At 39.2% G+C, this 23,156-nt stretch overlaps 1 protein-coding gene across 12 annotated transcripts in view; it reads left to right on the top strand.

Annotated features, from left to right (window-relative positions):
• The window catches only part of Ralgapb (Ral GTPase activating protein non-catalytic subunit beta), a 90,789-nt gene that overhangs the window by 9,237 nt on the left and 58,396 nt on the right, over positions 1–23,156 (top strand). For all 12 annotated transcript variants that reach the window (XM_036183186.1, XM_036183184.1, XM_036183185.1 and 9 more), the window contains exons 2-9: positions 2,310–2,525; positions 7,182–7,384; positions 12,680–12,843; positions 14,770–14,956; positions 17,068–17,199; positions 20,029–20,207; positions 21,500–21,648; positions 21,738–21,954. In XM_036183186.1, coding sequence (XP_036039079.1) covers positions 2,340–2,525; positions 7,182–7,384; positions 12,680–12,843; positions 14,770–14,956; positions 17,068–17,199; positions 20,029–20,207; positions 21,500–21,648; positions 21,738–21,954 — 1,417 coding nt within the window. In that variant the 5' untranslated portion in view covers positions 2,310–2,339. The remainder of the gene's footprint in view (positions 1–2,309; positions 2,526–7,181; positions 7,385–12,679; positions 12,844–14,769; positions 14,957–17,067; positions 17,200–20,028; positions 20,208–21,499; positions 21,649–21,737; positions 21,955–23,156) is intronic.

The raw sequence follows: 23,156 nt of genomic DNA, 5'->3' as shown, positions 1-23,156 counted from the left end.
GAATGTGAAGTTCCGTAAACAGACTAATAGGCACTCAGAATGGGGAGGAGCTGGTTTTAGGAGTAAAAGTTTTAGCAAAAGGATGGTTGGTATCTGAGCTGAACTTTGAAGAATGAAACTTTATAAGGTGGGTCAAAATGATCAGTCAGTAGAAGTAGCAAAAAACAGTTCTACAGAGTATGGTAGAATTGGTGTGCTCAGGCAGTGACCAGTAGTCCTTTGAAGCTGTAGTATGGAGGCAGGGATTGTGGGACACTGGCAAACAAAATAATCTGAGCAATTTCAAGGACTAGAGTTGTGACTCAGTGGTAGAAGAGTTGCCTAACATGTGCAAAGCCCCGGGTTTGATCCCCAGCATAGTGTGTAGGCAATTTCAATTAGATTTCTAGCAAGTTTTAATTATACTTTTTTTAATTAGAAAAAGTCCATGAATTTTACATAAAAGGACAGATACGTAGACTAGCTAATAAAAATTTTAATATGAATGATGGGGAGATTCTCTTTGCAGTTTTAAAATAATCCTGTAACGCTACTGAAATTAAATCATGTTTTTGGCATAGTACATGACAAAGAAAATATTAGTTCATTTTAATGACATAAGAATGTATTTTTTTAAATTGAAAATTCATACAGTATATTCTGATCATGGTTTCCCCTCCACCATCTCCTTCCAGATCCTCACCTCCCCACCCACTCAACTCTACACCTCTTTTTTTTTCTCTTTAGAAAATAAACAGGCAAAGAAAAAAGACAAATAAGCCGGGCAGTGGTGGCACATGCCTTTAGTCTTCATACTGGGGAGGCAGAGGCAGGTGGAGCTCTGTGAGTTCAAAGCCAGCCTGGGCTACAGAGTTCCAGGACAGTCAGAACTATACCGATAGACCCTGTCTCTAAAAACCAAAAAAAGAAAAAGAAAAAAAAAAAGAAAAGAAAAAGGATGGGGGAGACCAACCAGAATAAAAAACCCCAAAACAAAATGAGAAAGTAAGAAACATATAGATACACAAATGAAACCCATAAAAACACAATATCCAAAATTGTAATATACAAGCAAAAGACCAGTAAGATAAAAAAATGCCAGACAAAGCAATATGAGACCAAAACGGTCCACACAGATGTCATTGGCTTTGTTTTTGTGTTGGACGTTGGGCCTCCCCTTAAATGTAGTTTATATATCCAATGAGACTGCATTGGAGAAAACTGATTTTTCCTTTACAAGCTGTTGTCAATTGGAGATAGAGACCCACAACTGCACAATGTGTAGAGAGTGAGTTTTGGAACACTCAGTTCAAAATGGTATGTCTTCATCAAACTGCTCCACTCAGGGATCTAGGAGCTGTGCAGAAGAGGAGGTGGGAAGATGGTAAGAGGCAGAGGGATGGGTGACACTATTCTGAATAGACAATGCCCACCCAACTGCACATCTGAAAGACAGTCTTTCTTACATTATTTGTGGAAGTAGATGTGTATTTGTGAAGAACATTGAAGGAAAACCTGAGAGACTGTGTACACATAAATCTCCCTTAGCCCCGTAGTGCACTCCCATTTGTTTTCTGTCTTAGGACTGTTGAAGGGGAGAAGTCCTCACCTATGGGGCTTCTGGATCTTATCTTTCCATTTCTTTGCATAATGGCCTCTTCCTCAAGTTTGCTTCAGGGAGTCTGAGGGCTTTTGTGTTAGTTTTCTTTCCAGTACTAATGTTTTGAATCTAGGGTCTTGAGCATTCCAGGCAAATATTCTGTCACTGGTGTATATTCTCAGTCTCTCCTTTTATTTAAAAAACATTTGTTTTTGAGACAGGGTCTTACTAAATTGCCTAGGCTGGCCTTGAATTCACTCAGAAGCAGAGTGGCTCTGTAGTTTAGGTGCTCATACAACTACCTTTCAGGGTCCATCTTGTCACCTGATCTCACAATAGCTCAAAACATTTAGATATGTTTTACAATTTATTTATATTTAATTATACATACTTGTGTGTGTCTGTGTGAGGTATGTACATGGAAATGTGGGTGCTTGTGGAGGCCAGAAGAGGAGATTGGATTTCCTTGAACTGGAGTTACAGGAAGTGAGCCACCTGATTACAGGTGCTGAGAATTGAACTCAGGTCCTCTAGAAGAGCAGTAAGCCCTCCTAACCTCTGAGCCATCTCTTCAGCCCCTCTAGATACATTTTTTATTTTTCTGAAACAATATTTTTTTAGAATCAGTGTGTTTTAGTCCATATTATTATGTTGTCTAGTATAAATCTTTTACTTTTTTTGTATTAGCAATAAGCATAATTTGACATGCATGTCTGTTTTGTCTTTCCAGGTGCCGTTTGGATAGTACTTTAGTGGCACAATGTACTCTGAGTGGCGGTCACTGCATTTGGTGATTCAGAATGATCAAGGCCATACCAGTGTGCTACATAGCTATCCAGAGAGTGTTGGGAGAGAGGTGGCGAATGCAGTGGTCCGTCCTCTTGGGCAGGCATTAGGTACCTCTTCAGTGGCTGGTAGTGAGAGTTTGTTAAAAACTGACAAAGAAGTAAGTGTTTCTTCATTTCATTCTATTGTATGAAGAAAATATGAATTGTTTACTAAAAATTGTATTTAGTGTTGACCTTTTAAAAAGTAATAGTTAAAATTGTTTATTATTATTATTATTATTATTACTATTTTAGTTTTTTGGTGCCTATCCTGGATCTCACTCTGTAGATCAGGCTGGCCTCAAACTCACAGAGATCCGCCTGGCTCTGCCTCCCGAGTGCTGGGATTAAAGGCGTGTGCCACCGCCATCTGGCGCATGTTATATTTTAACAAAGGTTTATTTATTTTATTATTTTTAATTTTGTATATGTACGTAAGTCTCTGTGTGAGTATGTGCACATGAATGCAGGTGCCTGTGGAAGCCAGTGCTGTTGGTTCCCTCTGCAGCTGGAGTTAGGGACAGTTGTAAGCTAAATAGGACATGGTTGATGGGAATCAAACTTGGGTTCTCTGTAGGAGCAGTATGCACTGTTACTATGCTGACTTTTTAATGGATTGCTGCCTGATGTAGTGAGAGTTTTAGCTTTTATCTTATTTGGGTTGTATGCTGGGGCTTGGGGCCCATGGGCGATATAAAGAAGGGTTGTACCTTTTTGCTGCTGACACTTCTCATTGGCTACACCTAGTTCTCCATGTGTGACATGCACTAGGCCCAGTCTTCAGATGTCTGTTTCTATTTGAAATCTCTGTCTGGTTAGGGATACTATTGTTGTGATGGAACACCATGACCAAAATCAGCCTGAGGAGGAAAGAGTTTGTCTTGGGTATCCAGTGCCACAGTCCATTGAGGAAAACCAAGGTAGGAACTCAAATAGGGCAGGAACCTGGAGGCAGGAGCTGATGCAGATGCCATGGAAGAATGCTGCTTACTGGGCTGCTCATTGTGGCTAGCTCTGCCTGCTTCCTTACAGAACCCAGAATCACGAGCCCAGAAGTGGCCCTCCCCCATCAATCACTAATTAAGAAAATGCTCCATAGGCTTGCTTACCCAGGGGGTGGGGTGGGGGGTGGTGGTGGGGGGCCCGGCAAGCCGGCACTTACAGTCATTCTCCAGTCTCAGCCTCTCAAGTGTTGGGATTACAGGGATGAGGTAGCATGCCAACCTAGCTCTTCTTACTTTTGATCATTCATGGAATATCAGACTTAGCTGAAACTAAAGCCTTCAGCTCCAGAGGCAGGTTGTTTATCCTGCAATGGCCAAAGATTGAAATCCTTCAGTCTTTGTAGTTTTCTTGTTAGAGTACCCTACCTTCCTCTGAGGATCCTCATAAGCCCTGACACTCTGCTCTGACTTTAGTTATGATCCCTTGCTGCCTTCTTAGATGAAATGTCATGTAGATAGAAAGTGCTCTAGTGTAGCCCTCGGTTATTGTCTTTACTACCTTCAGGGGATGATGAGAAGGTACTGTTTTTCAAATTTTATTTATTATTGTGAGGGGAGGCATGTGGGGCAGGGGGCCATCTGTGCCTTGGTGACTATGTGGAGATCAGAGGACAGCTTGTAGAAGTCATTTCTCCCACTTTTGGTCCTCAGAACCAAACTCAGGCTACAGATGAGCAGCAGATGGTTTTACCCACTGAGCCATCATAGGTACTTTCCCTTTAAACTGCTTTGACATTATTGCCAAAGATAACTTGTCTTTTTTCTTTCATCTAATTATTAGGAACCTATAGCTCCTTTTCAGATTCCTTTCTCGGGCTGGGGAGATGACTGTGTAGCTCAGACTGCCTTGGACTTGAGCTCTTTGTTGGTAAACTGCTTGCTGTGGAGCATAGAGATCTAAGTTTAATTCTTAGAACCCATGCAAGCTGGGCATGGTGGCACACACTTTTAATTTTAATTACAGCATGCCAGAGGCAGAGGCTTGCAGATCTTTGAGTTTGAGGCCAGTCTGGTCTACATAGAAAGTTCTAGGCCAGCCAGGGGTACATAGTGGGACCCTGCCACGCCGGAGGTGGGGGATGGGGAACCATGTAAATACAAACAAACAAAAAACCAGCATAGTGGCATGAACTTTAATCACTTTCATTCCAGCACTGGGGTTGAAAAGACAGGAGGGTTCCTGGGGCTCACTGGCCAGCCAGCCTAGGCTAAAGGCAAGCCCCAGGTCAGTGACACACCTTGTCTCAACAAACAAGGTGGACAGCACCTGAGCAGTAACATCTGATGCAGACCTCTGTATGGTGATATTGTGTTCCCCAATATATTGTGCACACTAATAAACTTATCTGGGGTCAGAGAACAGAAAGCCACTAGATATAGAGGCCAGAAAATGGTGGCACACACACCTTTAATCCTAGCATTCCAAAGGCAAAGATCTATCCAGATCTCTGTGAGTTCAAAGCCACACTGAAAACAGCCAGGCATGGTGACACATGCCTTTAATCCTAGAAAGTGGTGGCAGGAAGCAGAAAGGTATATAAAGCATAAGGACCAGGAACTAGAGCCTGGTTAAGCTTTTAGGTTTTTAGCAGCAGTTCACCTGAGATTCATTCTGGATGAGGACTCATAGGCTTCCAGTCTGAGGAAACAGGATCAGCTGACTTGGCAAGATGAGGTAGCTGTTGATCTTCCAGCATTCACCCCAATAACTGGCACTGGGTTTGTTTTTATTAATAAGACCCTTTAAGATTCATGCTACACCTTTGGCTTCTACATGCAGGCATAGGTACACATGCATATACCCATGTATATATGAACACGTCTACACGTGTTCTCATATGTGGCTTAACATCCAACACTCTGCTCTGAATTTGCCAGTTTCACCGTGGTTACAGTTTCTTTCAGTACTTATCACTGCTAACCGTAAATTGCCTACCTTGAGCCTTTTGTAGTTGTTTTTGAGCCAAAGACATTTAATATAAGCTTGGTATAGTCTGAAGTCTCAGCCTTTGGCAGGCTTTGGAAAGAGAATCCTGAGTGTCAGATAGCCAGGGCCATCTAGCAAGATCCTGTTCCAGTTCCTCCTATCCTCTACCTCCATATATGTATTTATCTCATCAGATTCAAATTTAGCAAGCCTTTAAAGTATTTTTGAATCCTGAATTCTATCTCGAAAGCTGTCTGTCCTTTTTGTCTTCATGATATTTACACACGATTACCCATTATTTATTATTATTATTATTATTATTATTATTATTATTATTATTTTGAGATCGGATCTTTCTGTTTAGTTCAGTCTAACTTGGACTCAGTGTGTAGCTCAGGCTGCCTTGAGCTTGAGATCTCCCTGCTTTAGCATCACGAGTGCTGGGGTTATAGGCATGCAGCACCAATCAAATAAAAATTTTGTCAGGGTAGGCTGGTGGTATAGCTTGTGAGTAGAGTGCTTCCCTGCTGTGCTTAGGGCCCTGGCTTTAATTCCTAGCACCACAAAACAGCAGACAACTGGAACTTGGTGTGGCCTTTGGTAAGCCAGTGGCATCATTTCCCCATATAATTTCAGAACCTTCATCCTGTTACTGTCTTGGGTGGTATTTTGGCCACTTATAAATCTGGCCATTCTGCAGCCCATTGGATACCCCTATGCCAGAAACACCCGTTAATGGATTGGTGAGACACTTCAAAACTTGTAGTTGGAAAACTGGGTTCGTGTTTCTCATTGGAAGACAAGGTTCGTCTTCAGCTTCACTATTTATAAACCAGTGGTGGGCTGAATTACTTAAACATGCTAAATTTTATTTTTCTGATGTATGAAATCAGGCCAGTTTACCCTGTTATGCCAGGGTTTTTGTGGTGACATTTATGAAGGTACTGTTTTAACTGCAATGATTATACAGTTGTTGATGTCTTCAAAATAAGACTATTAGTAAAGGCCTGAAATTTATCTGGCTTGATGTGGTCTTTTTGAGCAGCCTGGTTGTCAGTGATCATACATTCCTTTTGTTAAGTGTTTACTGATCATCTGCTTAGTATTTGTCCCATATTTTTGTCTAGAATTCACTTCAACTTTCTAGGCTTTGGTGCCTAAAAATATAGTTTCATTTTCTTTTCCAAATTGGGAGATTTTTCCTTTCTCTTAGCATCTTATTTCTCACAGCACAAATAAGTATTTCAGGTGGTCAGATTAAGTGCGGCTAGATGCCTAGTTCAGACCTTACCCATTCAGTCCCTCTTCACCTGTATGTATTCTTGTCTGTCCTTTTTAGTGTTAGATTTTTTTGACAGAGAAAACAAGTTGTATAAGTTGAACGATTCATCTTCCTTCCTGTCATTTGTTCCTATTGCATAATCTAAAGATGGAATGTAATTGAATTTATATATTTGATTTCTTAAATGATACATATTTACATATTCAAGTTAAGCAGATGAAAAATGCTACATTTTCTATTTTTATATTTCTGGTATCTGTAGAAAATTGAAAGAATCATTTCACAGAGTGAATGGAAATGATATTGAAAGGGTAAAAGCATGCATAGGCTTAATATTTAAAAATAATGAATTTAATTTCTCTTGAAATTTGCATGGCAAATACATGAATCTGTCTAATAAATACATAGAAAGTATGTGTCTAGAGTAAATTTGTTGTGTATGTTGAGATGACTGTATCTTCAACTTAAAGCATCTGGGTATTAGGAGAGGTTATATTTTAAATTAGTCTAATGAAATACAGATAAAGATCTATAATCTTTGTGAATTTTTTCTTTTGCTTAGGTAAAATGGACCATGGAAGTAATTTGCTATGGACTGACCCTTCCATTGGATGGAGAGACTGTAAAATATTGTGTTGATGTATATACAGATTGGATTATGGCTTTGGTATTGCCCAAAGATTCTATTCCATTACCAGTTACTAAAGAGCCTAATCTATATGTTCAAAGTATTTTAAAACACCTACAAAATCTTTTTGTACCAAGGTAAGTTATACCTATCTAGTCATTATCAAGATCATAATAAAGTATTTATAAATGTTACTTTATTAAATATAGAAGCTGATTTTGTTAGTTCTTTGAACATTATTCATTCACTTATAGATTCTATTAATATGACTAAAAGAGATAGGCTTACAGGATTATATAATATTTGCCAATTGGTTTTTGTTTGTCTTTTGAGATAGCATCTCATTGTGTAGCCCAGACTGGTCTTGAACTTTCTATGTAGCCTATGTTGACCCAAATTTATAATCCTCCTGTCTTAGCCTTTTGAGTTCTGAGATTACAGGGGTGTTCTACCACTCTTGGACCTGCCACAATTTTTTAATAGATGTATCTTTATTTTAAATACTATTTGGCCTTGTTTCTGAACTTTGTAGATGTTGGATATTAAAATATGGTGATGGTGACATATTTCCTTCCCTTGTTAAACTTTTTTTGGGGGGAAGGGGACCCTTGCATGATGGCTCAGTGGTTAAAGGTATAGCCACTAAACCATTCATTGATCAGAGTTTGGTCAATGGGACTTATATGGTGGAAGGAGAGGAGTATACTTGTGGAGTATACACACATGCACACTAATTAAATATTAAAAAAAAACCCACTCAATTTGTGTATATTTTTGTATATCATAATTCTTGTCTCCATGTACACTCAACAGAATTGTTCTTACCTTAAAATTATCCTGTAGAGTATAAAGGCATAGAATTAAGCAAACAGGTCAGGCATGGTGGCTCATACCTATAATCTCATTACTTTAGAGGTGGAGTCAAGATCAGGAGTTGAAGACAGCTTTCTCTATAGAAGGAGTTGAAGGCAAACCTGAATATATCATGTGACCCTGTCTCAAAGAAACTCAAAAAGACCAGTGAGATAGATCAGGGGTAAAGATGCTTGTTACCAAGCCTGATGACCTGAGTTCAGTTCTTGGAGTCTACATGGAAGAAGGAGAGAACTGACTGCCGCCAGTAGCCTTTCACATGAGTGACGTGGCATGAATATGTTCACCCCCCACATACACAAGTGTAAAAGTTAAGTTTGAAATAAAACTTAAAATCTCCTTTAAAAAAGCAACCTAACTAAAAAGAAGAAGAAGAAATAAAGAAATTGGATATATTTTTTTAAAGTCTCACTGTATATATATCACTGGCCTGAAATTCAGTATGTAGGCCAGGCTGGCCTTGAACTCATAGAGATTTACATGCTTATGCCTCCCAAATGCTGGGATTAAACCTGTGTGCCCCAACACCTGGTGAGCAAACTAGAGTTTCAGACGTTTATGGTAAACCAAAAGATCACCCTTGAAAGTTTGTTGTTAATTCCTTCTCCATCTTCTGAGGCAAAGGTGTTAAATGCCAAAATGTAAGTTATTTATCTTACTTAATATTTTTTCCTGATTTTTAAGAATTTTACATTCCAGCCCTATGTGGTAGCTCATGCATTTAATCCTAAGACTCATGAGGCTAGCCTGGTCTATATAGTGAGTTCTAGGATTGCCTGGGCTATATACAGAGACCCTGTCTCAAAAAACATACAAACAACAACAACAACAACAACAACAACGGAATGTTACACTCTGAGTCTAATGCTATAGCTTAGCCAGCCTTTTACCTGTATACCCAAGAGCTATGGCTTCCATCCTTAGCATCACCGAGAAATGTATGTATCCTTATGGCAGATCTTTGAGAAACAGAGAAACGCATGTGTGGAAGAAAAAAGCAGTAGTTCCCCACCAGTTCATGAGAGTGTTTTCGGCTGTTTTGTGTTTGTGAAAGAGGCCATGGGGCTCGTCTCCTCATGGAAAAGTTTTTGCTAGAGCTTTCAGTCTGTCTGATGGTGAAGGACTTTGAATTACTCAAAAACCAGCTCTTTAAATTTTTAGCTTTGTAAATTTAGAAGGAAGTTTTTGTTTTAGAAAATCCAAATTGAAAAAGAGAGGTCTGTAGAACTCTGTTTTATGGGTCAGATATCCCCCATGCAAAGTGCCATCTAGGGCCTTCTGGCCTTACTTTACTAGCCACTGCTAAGTTTGTATGAGTCTTGCTCTTCAGTCAGACTCATAAAACATTCCCCTAAGTCCCCTCAAGGCTCTTTCCTGTCTTCACTTGTCCTTATGTCATTTTTTTTCTCCCCTGTCTATTGCTTGGCTGTCTAACTTAGTCTTCCTGGTTTCTAGTAAAGTCTGTCTTAGAAGTCTTATATGACCATACAGACCCTCTGTGATCACACCTCCTTGGAATTTGCTTGGTACTTCCCATTTTACTCTCTTATCTCTCATTGTTTTGTTCCATATCCTCTAACTTGTTCTGTTTCATTTTCCATCTAACCAACTTGAAGACAGGAACTCAGCTAGCTTTCTGTATTTGGGGGCATCTACACTAAGTATAATGCAGTACTGGCCTTAGGTACAGATTAAATGTTTGTTGATCTTAAATGAAAACCATGTCTCTAAAATGGTATAGTTTTAATTTTTCTTGCCATGTCAGAAGATTGATTTATATTATTTTTTTCCTGTGTGTATGAAATGATCTTGTTTGAAAGTTCACTATATCTCTTTCATCTCTTTCCCTTTACCATCTTTTAATGCTCAGTTTGTATCACTGAAAAAATAAGTAATGGCATTTGAATAAATTGTGCTTTTGTTTTTACTTTTCTCTCTTGAAAAGTATGACTGTAATTTTTTTACTATTTGATAATTAGCTTGTTCCTCAGAAGAGAGAAAGAGAGAGAGAGAGAGAGAGAGAGAGAGAGTGAGTGTGTGTGTGTGTGTGTGTGTGTGTGTGTGTGTGTGTGTGTGTGTGTGTATACAGGTCAGTGAATTTAAGTGTTAGAGTTCTCTTGGCCAGTGATAGTATATGAAGATTAGGTGAATATTGTTAATGCTATATATTGGGACTTCTGATCTAATCTTCAAGAAGTTTGAGTTGAAATTTAAATAGTTCATCAAATGTCATCAGAGCTTACTTAATTAGTTGTTTTTATATCAAACTGACTCAAAATAGAGGAAACTGCCTTTACCTTTTGCTAGAGATTAAATAAATATGACTTTCTCTTGCCCATTAGTCTGATATTTTTTCATAATCGAGTGAAGAGTGTACTATCTGTTGAAGTTGATTGGACTTTTAATTGCTTAGATACACTGCACTATAAGAAATGGAGTATCAGCCAGGCATGGTAGCACAGGTCTTTAATCCCAGCACTCAGGAGGCACAGGCAGGCAGATCTCAGTGAGTTTGCCTGGTCTACACTGGTGTACAGAGAGAGTTCCAGGGGACAGCCAGGGTTACACAGAGAAACCCTGTCTCAAAAAGCAATATCTTCCTGTCCCCTCCCCCTATCCATGTGTACATGTCTCCTAAAGCAGTGGTCCACAATATTTTTTTTTTTTAAAGCAAGCTAGTAAATGTTTCCTATATTACAGGCCATATGGTGTTGCAAGTCCTCAGCTCTGTGGTAGACCAGAAAAGTGGCCATAGATTCCTAAATTTAAAGAAACAAGAACTTTACTTACAGAGGCAACTGGGGAGATGGCTCAGCAGTTAAGTACACTGGCTGTTCTTCTAGAGGACCTGGGTTTGATTCCTAGCATTCCACATGGTGGCTCACAACCATCTGGAACTCTAGTCTAGGGGATCTAATGTGTTCTTCTGGCCTCTGTGGGCAATGTACATACCTGGTACACAGACATACCTGCAGGCAGAATGCCCATATAACAATAAATACATAAAAAACAGAGTACTACAAAGGTAAGTGTTAGTCAAGTTGTCTAAGGCAGTTTGTAACTAGCTTCCCCTCTAGATGAATGTGGGATGGACACCTCCTTCTCCATGTGTGTGTCTGTGTGATGCATGCATGAGCGTGGGTGCACCCACTTCCAGAGGTCAGAGGAGGAAATTGGTGTCCTCTCCTATTGCTCTGTGCCTTACTGCATTGCGACAGCCTTTTGAGAATCAGAAGCTTGCCACTTCAGCTAAGTTGCCTGACTAGTGAGCTTCCAGAATCCACTGTCTCCACTCCACAATATTGGGGTTTCAGCTATGCACAGCCATGCACAGCTTTTTATGTGGGTGCTAGGGAGTCAAACTTAGGTCCTGGGGGTTCGAGCTTAGGTCCTTCTATGATGGACCTGCAGTGAATGATCTTGCCTATTGAGCCATCTCTCTGGCCCAGCTTTGACTTCTCTAGGGAAGATTTAGTTATTTAGTTGTGTCATTTGTCTGCAACTTCAAGGTAGGGTCCAGTTTTCGGGAGTTTGGGGAGTAGATGACTTGCTGACATTTTTTCAGGACACTCCAGCTCTTTGTGTCAAGTCTCAATTTATAGAAACTTGACTTCAGCGTTTACATCAGTATTGCGTTGGGTTTATTATGAGAAAACTGGAGGCCAGCTCACCAGTCATTAAAGCTGTCTTGGGAAGTGAGGCAAGAGCTAGGTCCTGGATTTCTAGCTTTCTTTTCTGCCCCATTTTGTGGAATAGTCGCTGTCGTCTTCCTCCTCTTCTTGCCCCCTGTCAAGACAGGGTCTTACTGTGTCTAGCTCTGGCTGTCCTAGTACTCGCTCTCTAGACCAGGCTGGCCTTGAACTCATCGAGATCCACTTGCCTCTGCCTCCCAAGTGCTGATATTGAAGAGGTGCACCACTCCACTTAGCAAGTCTTCTCTTAAAGAGCAAAAATGTCCTAGTAACTAAAGAGAATTTTGCAGCTGTTGTCTAAGGTCCCTTTGGAATGCCTGTGTTTTATTAGAGCAATAGTAGCAGGTCCTCTTCGAGGAAATGCTGACATGCCTTGTCAATTTTGGACATTCCATTGGGCCTTGTAACAGATGTCAGCTTTCAGGTGACTGTGAGAACTGTAAAAGCTTGAAGAGTTCTTGTAAATGTGTGTTTCAGAAAATTGAAAAGAATATAAGGGCTTTTCTGCTCCAGGGTGAAGAGCAAAGGTAACTAGGTATGCTCTCATCTAGCAGGAACTAGTTGATTACCTGCTTTTATGTGCCAGACACATTTCAAAAAGGAAATCCAGAGGTGAAGTCTACCTTCTAGTTTTCTCTTTCTCACAGAAGCTAGTTTCTCACAGGAGAGGTAGATAGAGATCTCAGGGTGCTGAACTGAATAGTGGGGGAGACTTGTACGCTGAGGAGGGTTGTGCTTAGCCCTGCCTGCCCACTGATGCTTAGGTAATGTCATTGGACCACTGTTCTGCGTCAGTAAGTTTCCTGTTCTTTGGCTGTTGCTGTCTCTCTTCCAGGCCTGTCAGTGATATCTGTCTGTCTTCTTCAGACAGGAACAGGGCTCCAGTCAGATCCGACTATGCTTACAGGTTCTGAGAGCCATTCAGAAACTGGCCCGTGAGTCATCCATCATGGCTCGGGAAACCTGGGAAGTCTTACTGTTGTTTCTTCTGCAAATTAATGACATACTTCTGGCCCCACCAACTGTTCAAGGTTTGTTAATGAAGTTTTCCCCCTTGTATTTCTGTACTCAAAATATAGTTCACATTTAAACTCAGTGAGTGATAGAATCAGTGGAATTTTTAAATTTCGGTAAGATTGTTGACAAACCCAAGTTACCAGTTTATACTGGAAAGACACAATATGGGTTGGGTTTGGTGGCACACACCTTTAATCCTAGCACTTGGGAGGCAGAGGCAGGTAGATCTCTGAGTTTCAGGGCAGCCTGGTCTACAAATCCAGTTCCAGGACAGCCATGGCTACACAGAGAAACTCTGTCTTGAAAAAAAAAGAGACATAGTATGTATGTGTCTAGGCTATGTTACCTTCAGTGATTATTTTGCTAACGTAGAGAAGGATTTGTAACTAAGCATATTGGAGAAGGATAGGAACAACAGCTTGTTTTGTGCAGGAGTATGGAGCCTCTATAGGAACAGAAAATGCTAAATTAGGTTCTACAGATAATGTACTAGATGAAAAAGTTCTTATCAAAGTAGAGTCTAAATGCTTGATAGTGATGCTAGTGAGATGCCTTTTGTTTTTGTTTTTGTCCCCTGAGGTAAAGAAATGGCCCAGAGCCTTGTCCTTGCTGGACAAGCACTTAACCACTGAGACTGAGCTTTACTCCCAGCCCAGAAAACATCTTGTTTGGCAAATAGAACCTCCAAAGTCTTAAGGTGTTTGGTTTGAAAGCATGACATTTATTAGCTAGCCATTAAAAGCCTCTAGTTGTATGTAGTTTTGCAGCATTTCAGAAGCTCTGCTTTGTACATTAAAGCAGAGTATACATAAACTATAAGTTGATATTCGAGTTCCAGGTTCTGTTGTTCTTATTCTCTTTATATTCTCTCTACTAAGATAAGTTAGTGCTTGTGTTGTCAGATAGATGCAGTGACCAAGGAAATGTTTAGAAGGAATCAAGGAATTGTAATGTGGGAAAAGAATGGATAGGAATATGATCTGGTATTGACAGTAGCTTGCCAGTCACAGCACTGATTCATTGGCTCTCTGCTATTGGTTCCCCATGCCAGTGACTGATCTCAGAAGTGTGAGTCAGGCAACTCCCCCCCCCCCCTCCCCTCTTTGGGCTCTTTATTATTGGAACTTTGATTTTTGCTTGTTTGTTAGGTGCATTCTAATTACTTTTCCTTCTAGTCCTAATTCAGGACTTTGACTAGAAGGACAGCTCTGCATTCTGTTTAAAGTTTGCCCTTGCCTGGTGCCATAGCTTAGCTTTCCTTTTGTCTTTCTCCACTCAGGGGCAGCTTTAAGTACCTGGAGCATTTTGTTGCAAACTTTGGAGTCAGGAAGACCTTGGTATTTGCTCTGATTCATTTTTCATTAGCTGTATGGAATGGGGACATACTGGCATGGTGGCTTACACCTATAACCCCAGCACTGGAGAGGTGGAAGCAGAAAGATTGGAAGTTTGGGGTTACCCTTTGCCACATAGTTAAGTTCCAGGTTAACTTGAGTTATATTTCAGGACCGTGTCTTTAAACAAAAAGCTAATAGGTATTTACAAATACCTGTCCTGCAGAAATAAATGAGAAGATTAGGTGAGGGCATGTGTGAACTGCTTGGCATGGAAGGTGACTTCTAGTGGTCACTTATTGTTGGCATTCATCTTTTCCTTTCTCCTTTTTCTGTTCTTTTCTCCTTTTCCTTTTCCCTTAGCTGGAACCTTAAGTTCTGCACTAAAAAATTAGCAGGACAGTTTGAAAATTCTCAACAAGTAATCATTGATGTTCTCTGTGATTCCTCCATAGGAGCTTGCTCCTAAGCTTCTCAATTTAGTTATTAGAAAAATTGATATTAACATTACAGCTATTTAATCTTTTATCAGTTTCCCAAATACAAAATGGAAGAGTCTGTTTTAAAAATGAGTATGCCAAAGATATGTTTCTTTTCATTGGCTAGGTGGCATTGCTGAGAATCTAGCAGAGAAGCTGATTGGTGTTCTCTTTGAAGTTTGGTTACTAGCTTGTACCCGGTGCTTCCCAACACCTCCTTATTGGAAGACAGCCAAGGAGATGGTGGCTAACTGGAGGCACCACCCTGCAGTGGTGGAGCAGTGGAGCAAGGTCATCTGTGCACTCACTTCCAGGTAGGTCATTGTCTTCCTCATCCCTCTGACCTTGGGGCAACTCTTCTCTGGTTCTGTGTCTTTATGGGGTTGATGAAATGTATTTTGAAAAGCCTGGATCTATGATTATTGTACTTTATAGACTAAGCCAATTTAAAAGAAATAAAGAACTCAGGTAGATGTCTCATGGTATAGGCACTTGCCAAGCCTCACAACCTGAGTTTAATCCCCAAAACCCATGTAAAAGGTGAAAGGAGAGAACAGATTCCAGAGTTTTCTCTGACTTCTACATTGTGGTATGTCATAGTGATGGCTAATACTGTGTCTTTTAATTAGTTTCGATGCAAAAGCCATATGTACTGATAATAGAAAAGTTGGAAAATGTAGAGTGAAAGAAACATCCCATCACTTAAAAATGTTTTTAAGCCAGGCAGTGCTGGTGCGTGCCTTTAATTCCAGTACTCGGGAGGCAGAGGCAGGCAGATCTCTGTGAGTTCAAGGTCAGCCTGGTCTACAGAGTGAGTTCCAGGACAGGCTCCAAAGCTACACAGTGAAATCCTGTGTTTAAAAAAAATAAACAAACAAAAAACCCAAAATAAAAAAGTTTTTAAATGTACAGAAATGTTTTTTAATGTAATGTTCCCCTATCTAGTTTCCTTTTATTAAAAACAAAATGGTGCTGGAGAGATGGCTTAGCAGTTAAGAGCACTGGCTGCTTTTCCAAAGGACTGGGTTCAATTCCCCATACCCACATGGCAACTCACAACTGTCTGTAACTCCAGTTCCAAGGGATCCAACGTTCTCAAACAGACATATTTGAGATACATGTAGATAAAACACCAGTGCATATAAATAAAAACAGATAAATTATTAAAAACAAAACAAAACAAAAAAAACCAGTTTATGATAGTATTGTAACCTTTTTTTTTATTTGATGCCCTACTCGAGTCATTTTAATTACCTGTATTTATTTGTAAATAATTTTTGAGGTTGCATTTTTAGTTAGCTTTATAGTCAGATAATTTAATAATTTCTATTTTGATAAATATGCTGTTTTGAGTTTTTTTTAACTTTAGAAATTTTGTTGAAGGAATACTTCATACAGTTTTATATATATTTTGGTGTTTTATTAAGATAAAATTCTTAGATACAGAGTAATTGAGTCAAATGGTTTTGAAAAGTACTAGTACATGTAGAATATTACTATTAGGTAAATAACTAAGTTGTTGAATTCAGTTAGCTTTTATGGTACATCAGAAAATTTACTGTATTCTAAACATATAAATACTAAATTCTGAACTTCATGTGAAGTTGTTCTGAATAAATTATACCTTAGTTTATTGAAGGATTTATAGTGTTATCAGTTTTTTTTAAATAATAGAAAGCTGAGTGTGATAGCACACACCTTTAATCCCAGCATTCAGGAGGAAGGAGCAGGCAGATCTCTTGAGTTTGAGTCCAGCCTGGTCTACATAGTGGGTTCCATGCCAACCAGAGCTACATAGTAAGACCCTATCTCAAAACAGACAAACACAAAAGCCACTACCATCTAAACAAAACAACAGGAAAGAAATAATTTATGTACTACTTCCATGTTTAATGATGTAATTATAGAGGTACAATAACAAACATACATAATTTATTACTTGCAAGTAATATAAATAATAAGTTAACGTAAATAGTGTGAATATTTCAGATAAAAGTTTAAATCATCTTTTAAAAGCTGGACATCCCTTGCAGTTTATCAGTTTTACAAATCAGGGTTTTCATACAGCTGTTTTACTTTGCTAAGGTATGTTTAATCTATTTTCTCATATAACAGTTGGATATATGTTTAATTTTGTTAATAATGGACTTGGTAGCTGGACCTAATGGTATAGGACTATCCCTTTGTTCATCAGGAAGAGACAGTAGGATTAGAAGTTCATGGCTAGCTTCTGCAAATGAGTGAGATCTTATCTCAAAATAAAAAATTATAATGGGCTGGAATTGAATTAAATTAAAATAGCTCAGTGGTAGAGTGCTTGCCTAGAACGTTGGAGCTAGGTTCAATTCTCCATACCATCAAAAGAAAAACAAAACAAGAACCTGAAAGAGAAATGGACTTAGTGGTGTGTGGCTCTGTTTTACAGATTGCTCCGCTTTACATACGGCCCTTCATTTCCTCCGTTTAAAGTTCCTGATGAAGATGCCAATCTGATCCCTCCAGAAATGGACAATGAGTGTGTTGCACAAACATGGTTTCGATTTTTGCACATGTTAAGGTATTGTCATGTTATTTCATGTGTTCTTTACCCAATAAGTGTCTTAGGACAAGAGCCACACTGCTTCTGTTGGAATGCGACATGTGAGTGCTAAGTACAGTCCATTGGAGGGAGCTGAATGACAACATCCATTGTGATGCATATCTGCAGTGTACGTCTCCTGCTCTCTCCGTTCCCTCAGCTGTTCTTGGAACCCTCTCTAGAAATTTGTTTTCTTGCTTGTTGCTGCATCGTAGATGATGGTGTTTCTCCCAGGACTTTTGTCACATTCTTTAGAGACCATGTCACCATGCCATGCTCCTCTCTGTCAGTACTGGTTCATCAGTCTTGATCTCAGTACTCTCTAGCAGCTTTGTTTAAAATTTCTCTGAAAAATAAACCTTAAATTTCACCGAAGAGCAAATCTCCCTCCCCTCCTGCTATTTCTTTTTTAAAAATGACATTTATTTGTTGTGTGTGTATTAAGGGGTGTGTGTGTGTGTATGCAGATACCTGTGCCATGGCACATGTGTGGAGCCCCAAAGCCAACCTTGTAAAGTTGGTTCTCTCCTCCTTTACATGGGTTCTGTAGCTTGAACTTAAGCCATCATGTTTGCGTCATCCAGTGAGTGGCAAGTGCTTTATCCCACAACCATCTCACTGGCTCAATAAAATAAAAATTTTAGAAAGAGAACAGAAGAAGAAAAGGAAAGTAGAAGATAGCTAGCCTCTACCAAATATAAGAACTGTGGTATGTGTAGGATCCACTTTTAAATAAAAAAATATTTTTATTTATGTTTATGTATATGTATTTCTGTGTGTGAGTGTATGCTGTGTATTTGGGGATCCTTAAATGGCAAAAGAAAGCATCACATCTACAGAACTGGAGTTACAGGAGGTTGTGAGTCACAATGTGGATGCTGGGAACCAAACTCAGGTCCTTGGAAGAGCATTATGCACTTTGGACCATTGAGCCATCTTTCTAGCCTCTTTTCAAACATCTTGTTGATTTGGTGCTAGGAATTGAACTTGGGTTTGACATGCTAAGCATGTAGTCTACTACTGAGACATACTTCCTTCCTTTATTATTTATCTTTTTGAGACTGGGCCTTGCTGTGTAGCTCAGGCAGGCCTTGAACTTAACCATACTTACCTTAGCTTTCTGAGTACTGGGTATTGAGCCACTATGCTCAGTTACCCTGCATTCCCCTTTTATAAGACTCTTACATAGCTAACAGAAGCATTTTATTCACAAATTTTGCATATTTCTTACTTCATTGTTTTTACGCATTGCTAAGATAGTGGGAAGCTAGCCTTTTTTATGTAGCTATATCCTTATATGAGGCAGGAGCATCACAAGTTTGAAACCAGCATGGGCTATGTAGTGAGTTTCACACTATTCTATAACTTCATTGTTAAGACCCTGTTTCCAAAAATATTCTCTTTTAATTAAAAAATTGTTGCATAATATTTTCTAATTTCTCCATTCCTTATTGATCTATTAGGTTTTAGCTTTGTTCCTGGGATGACATTGATATTTTAGTCAGGGGTTGTTTCCTTATAAATAATAGAAACCTTGGTCTGTCTGTCTGTCTGTCTCTCTCTCTCATACACACACACACACACACACACACACACACACACACACACACACACACAAAGTCAAGCCTTTAATCCTATTCTTGAATCAAGAAGACTCAGACTTCTTTTTCTCAGCTTTCTTACTTCTCTTGTACATATATACTATCTCTGGCAGACTGTTTCCCTGTCTCTGGATCCCCGTGTCTTTCAGGAGTATGTGATTCAGTATGAATAGCTGTGAACACTGTGTAGCTCCACTTCTAGCTCTTTTAGGTTACTGGGGCATTCCCTTTGCTCAGACTCCCAAAAAGAGATACATTAGACCAAATTACTTTTGTTATTTAGGCTAAAGTGGTCATGGGTTTCTCACAGACCTTTGGATGGACTCCCTTTGGATAAGTTTTATGTCTTTATTTAAGTGAGGATTACTCAGGAGGGGCCACTATCCATTGGCAGATTTCCTGGGAAGAGGGCTGTAAACAGAATCTTTAGTATGGTAGAATCATCTTTTTCCTGGAAAACACCACAGTTTCCATTGATTTTTACCAATGTTATTCTTACTTGCATTTGTTGGTATGTCCAAACACACAGACAGGTTTGTTGGTGGGTTTTTTTTTTTTTTTTTTTTTTGAGACAGGGTTTCACTGTGTGACCAAGCTGGCCTCGAACTCACAGAGATCCGCCTGCCTCTGCCTTCCAAGTGAGTGCTGGGATTAAAGGCAAGTGCCACCACAGCTCAGCTAGAATAGATGTTTATATTAAAATTTTCTCTGTGAACTTCTTGTTGACTTTAGTTTTATATTAGTTCCAAACATAAGAAAAAAAAATTCTCTCTCTCCTTTCTTTTTTTGCTCCTGAGAGAGTTTATCTTGTGTAATGCTCGAGCTGTCCTGAATCGCTCTGTAGACCAGGCTGGCCTGTAGAGAAGCATTAATATCCCTAACAGATCAAATAAATTCAGTTTCCTCTTCACGTCAAAGAAACAGACACAAATAGTCCTATTCTTTTTTTCTTGTTTTGTTTCTTTTGTTTCTTGTTTTTTGAGACAGTTGTCCTCTGGAGTCCTGGCTGTCTTGGAATTAACTCACTGTATAGCTCAGACTGGCCTCAAACTCACAGATCTGCCTGCCTTTGCCTCCAAAGTGATGGGGTTAGAGGTGTGCGTCACCATGTGTGGGTGATAGTCCTAATTCTTAAATTGGATTGCTTGCATTTTTGTTGCTATAGACATTTTTAAGTGTGTAATTAATTCTTTCTCCTTTTCACTAGTAATCCTGTGGATCTGAGTAACCCAGCCATTATAAGCTCAACCCCCAAGTTTCAGGAACAGTTCTTGAGTGTGAGTGGGATGCCGCAGGAACTGAGCCAGTACCCCTGCCTTAAACATCTGCCTCAGATATTCTTTCGTGCCATGCGTGGAATCAGCTGTCTGGTGGATGCATTCTTAGGTGAATTTTGTGTATGTTTCTTAGATGTTTGAAGAACTGTTTAGATATTTTCTTCTACAGTTTAATGCTGGAAGCTCTTAGGAAAGTCTGGAGAAAGAGGAACAAACTTCCTGGCAAATAACAATTTAGGAAAAATGATTTTCAGCAAATAGTGATAGCTAGAATGCTACTGTCTTTTTGTAAATCAAACAAAAACATCATGAAAAGGACAGTAAGCTAAGATAGATGGAGAAAAGACACAAATAATTTGCAGAACAGATTGTAAATTGCAAAACTCATTCCACGAGTTACCCACAAAAATAGTTTCAAATGTTCAATTGACTTTTTTCAAAGATATCATTGGTAAACTGTACCTTTTGTGAACCAGTGTTTAGTTTTTCTTAGGGTTGATACACAAAAACAGTATCTTTTTGTGTATTTTTAATCTGTTGAAAAGGAGTGATGTTTAATAGCTGTCATTTTCTAAAACAGTTGGTATGTATATGTGTTAAATGTATCGCACAGGTGAGGGTTTTTCCTCTGTCCTGGAATTTTTGTTTTTGGTGGTGAATAAGTGCACTAAAATGTTTGATAGTGAAAATGTAAAATATAGTGAGAAGCTGTAGACTGGATTGTACAGAATGGCTAGATGGTCATTGAGATGTGTAGACTTTGGTTTCAGGTTAATTTTGTTTGTTTGTTTTTTTGAGACAGGGTTTCTCTGTGTAGCCCTGGCTGTCCTGGAACATCCTCTGTAGACCAGGCTGGCCTTGAACTCACAGAGCTTCTGCCTCTGCTTTAAATAATAAAGTTTATTAAAGTTTTTAAAAATAGTAAAAACATACTTGTTCTGATTAGATTGCTGCCACATAACAGCCTAAGCTCTCCATGGCTGACACGTCAGTTTGTGTGCACATGTGTGCAGCAGGCCAGGCAGTGTGGTTGCTGTAGTAGTTTCATCGCCGTCATGGGTCGAGGCCCTTCTCTCTGGTGGGTGTCCATTTTGTTGTGCACATCCTGATGGACCTTCATTCATGAGGAGCCCAGCAGCTTACTCCAGGGGTTGGGAAGGACAGGGAAACCTGCTTGTCTTTTGTAAGATTTTCTGGGAGACTATCCAATAGTCACCTGCTTCTCTAAGCTTAAACATGGCCACCCCCTGTTGTAAGGGAAGCTTGAAAATGTGGTCATTTATTTTGGCTTCCCCGTCCAACTGAAATAGGGTTCTGTTACTCAGAAGAAAAGGTATGTGAATCTTAGGGGGCAGCTCTATCTTTCTTAAAAACAAAAACAAAACCTTTTTTTTTCAAAAGGCATTTCTCGACCAAGATCAGACAGCGCTCCCCCAACCCCCGTGAATAGATTAAGTATGCCTCAGAGCACTGCTGTGAATACCACACCACCACATAACCGCAGGCACCGGGCTGTTACTGTGAACAAGGCCACCATGAAGACGACTGCGGTAAGAACCTTCATCATTGTTTTGAGACAAGCCCTCAACTTTCTCCAACTTTTCATGAGTATGGACACTTACTTGTGTTCTTCTGGTAGGTTACTACTGTTCACACCTCAAAAGTCCAGCACCAGGCATCCTCCACTTCTCCTCTGTCAAGTCCGAATCAGACTAGTTCAGAACCCAGGCCGCTGCCTGCCCCTCGGAGACCAAAAGTTAACAGCATCTTGAATCTCTTTGGATCGTGGTTATTCGATGCAGCATTTGTTCACTGCAAACTCCATAATGGAATAAACAGAGACAGCAGCATGACTGGTAAATATGCCCAGAAACATGTAGTCATTATTCCCTTTCTGTTTCTTTCTCCTTAGTCTTTCCTACCTGCAAGATTAATATGGTTCTTGAAAAGCACCCTGTTTCTCACTAAGCAATATATTGTGCTTAACCCCTTCCAGCTGAACCAGTAGAAACTTGTGAAGCATTCCTATCTGTCCTTTTTATGTATACTTTAGAAGTTTGACCCTTTGTCTGGTTTTATTAGGGACACTTCAGGTTAGCCTCTTTTTGTTGAATCAAATTCCTTTTTGTAGGTGATCTGGAAATTCCCTTCATGTCAGCCAGGATAATAATAGATATATGGACAATTAAAGATTTTGAGTAAAAATTTACTCATTGAAATGTTATCTTAGATTTTTCACAGCCATATAATCGTCATTGCATGTAAATATCAAGAATTTTCTGTTTTCTTTGTGGTAGACTCTAACCTCTCAGGTTTTAGTATAGAGAAAATGTCTGCTCTGTAACTTTGTAAGATTTGCAGAGAATCAATAAATCAACCCCAGTATCTTCATTAGATTTTACTATAGAATGAAATTGTCTAAATGAAATTGGATTTATTTTGTCATCTTACTGTTATGCTTGGAACGAGTGCCAGATGGATGGATGAAGCAGGGCAGAATATTTTGAATAGTTATCATCTGTCTTACACAGTTGAATAATAATAGTGGCTGGCATTTATTGAGCTGCTGTTAGTATGTGCCAGGTCCCATGTTTATGCATTAATGAGTGCATTAGTTGTTTTCTAAAAAATACTTTTGTACAGGGGTTGGAGACAGATGAGATAAAAAGATTTCTGGTAGTATTACTTTCTGATAGTATTAGTCTCCAGGGAGACTGTTGAATTCATTGATAAAATTAACAGTGTTCATGGGGTCTCTGCTTTTTCTCAGAAACTCACTCACAGCTAGGTTTATGCCTGTGAATATTTTATAAGTGTAATTATTTTGGATGTTTTTACAAATCTTAAATAATTTAGAAAAATTTTAAGTATGAAGATGTTATGGGATGTGAGGTTGCATGAATGAGTTAGAGATTCTTTTGCTTGCTTTATTTTGTTCAGATTCAGGCACTTTATATTTTCCACATTATGGTTTTATTCATGAGCTTGATTAAATGAAAAGTTTTAAAAACCATTCACGGTATATTTTCATTATGTTATGTGCTATATATTTTAAATT

This window comes from Onychomys torridus, chromosome 4, assembly GCF_903995425.1.
Source record: "Onychomys torridus chromosome 4, mOncTor1.1, whole genome shotgun sequence".
NCBI lineage: Eukaryota > Metazoa > Chordata > Mammalia > Rodentia > Cricetidae > Onychomys > Onychomys torridus.
The sequence above is the reverse complement of the archived record's forward strand: the minus strand, read 5'-3'. Positions and strand labels throughout refer to the sequence as shown.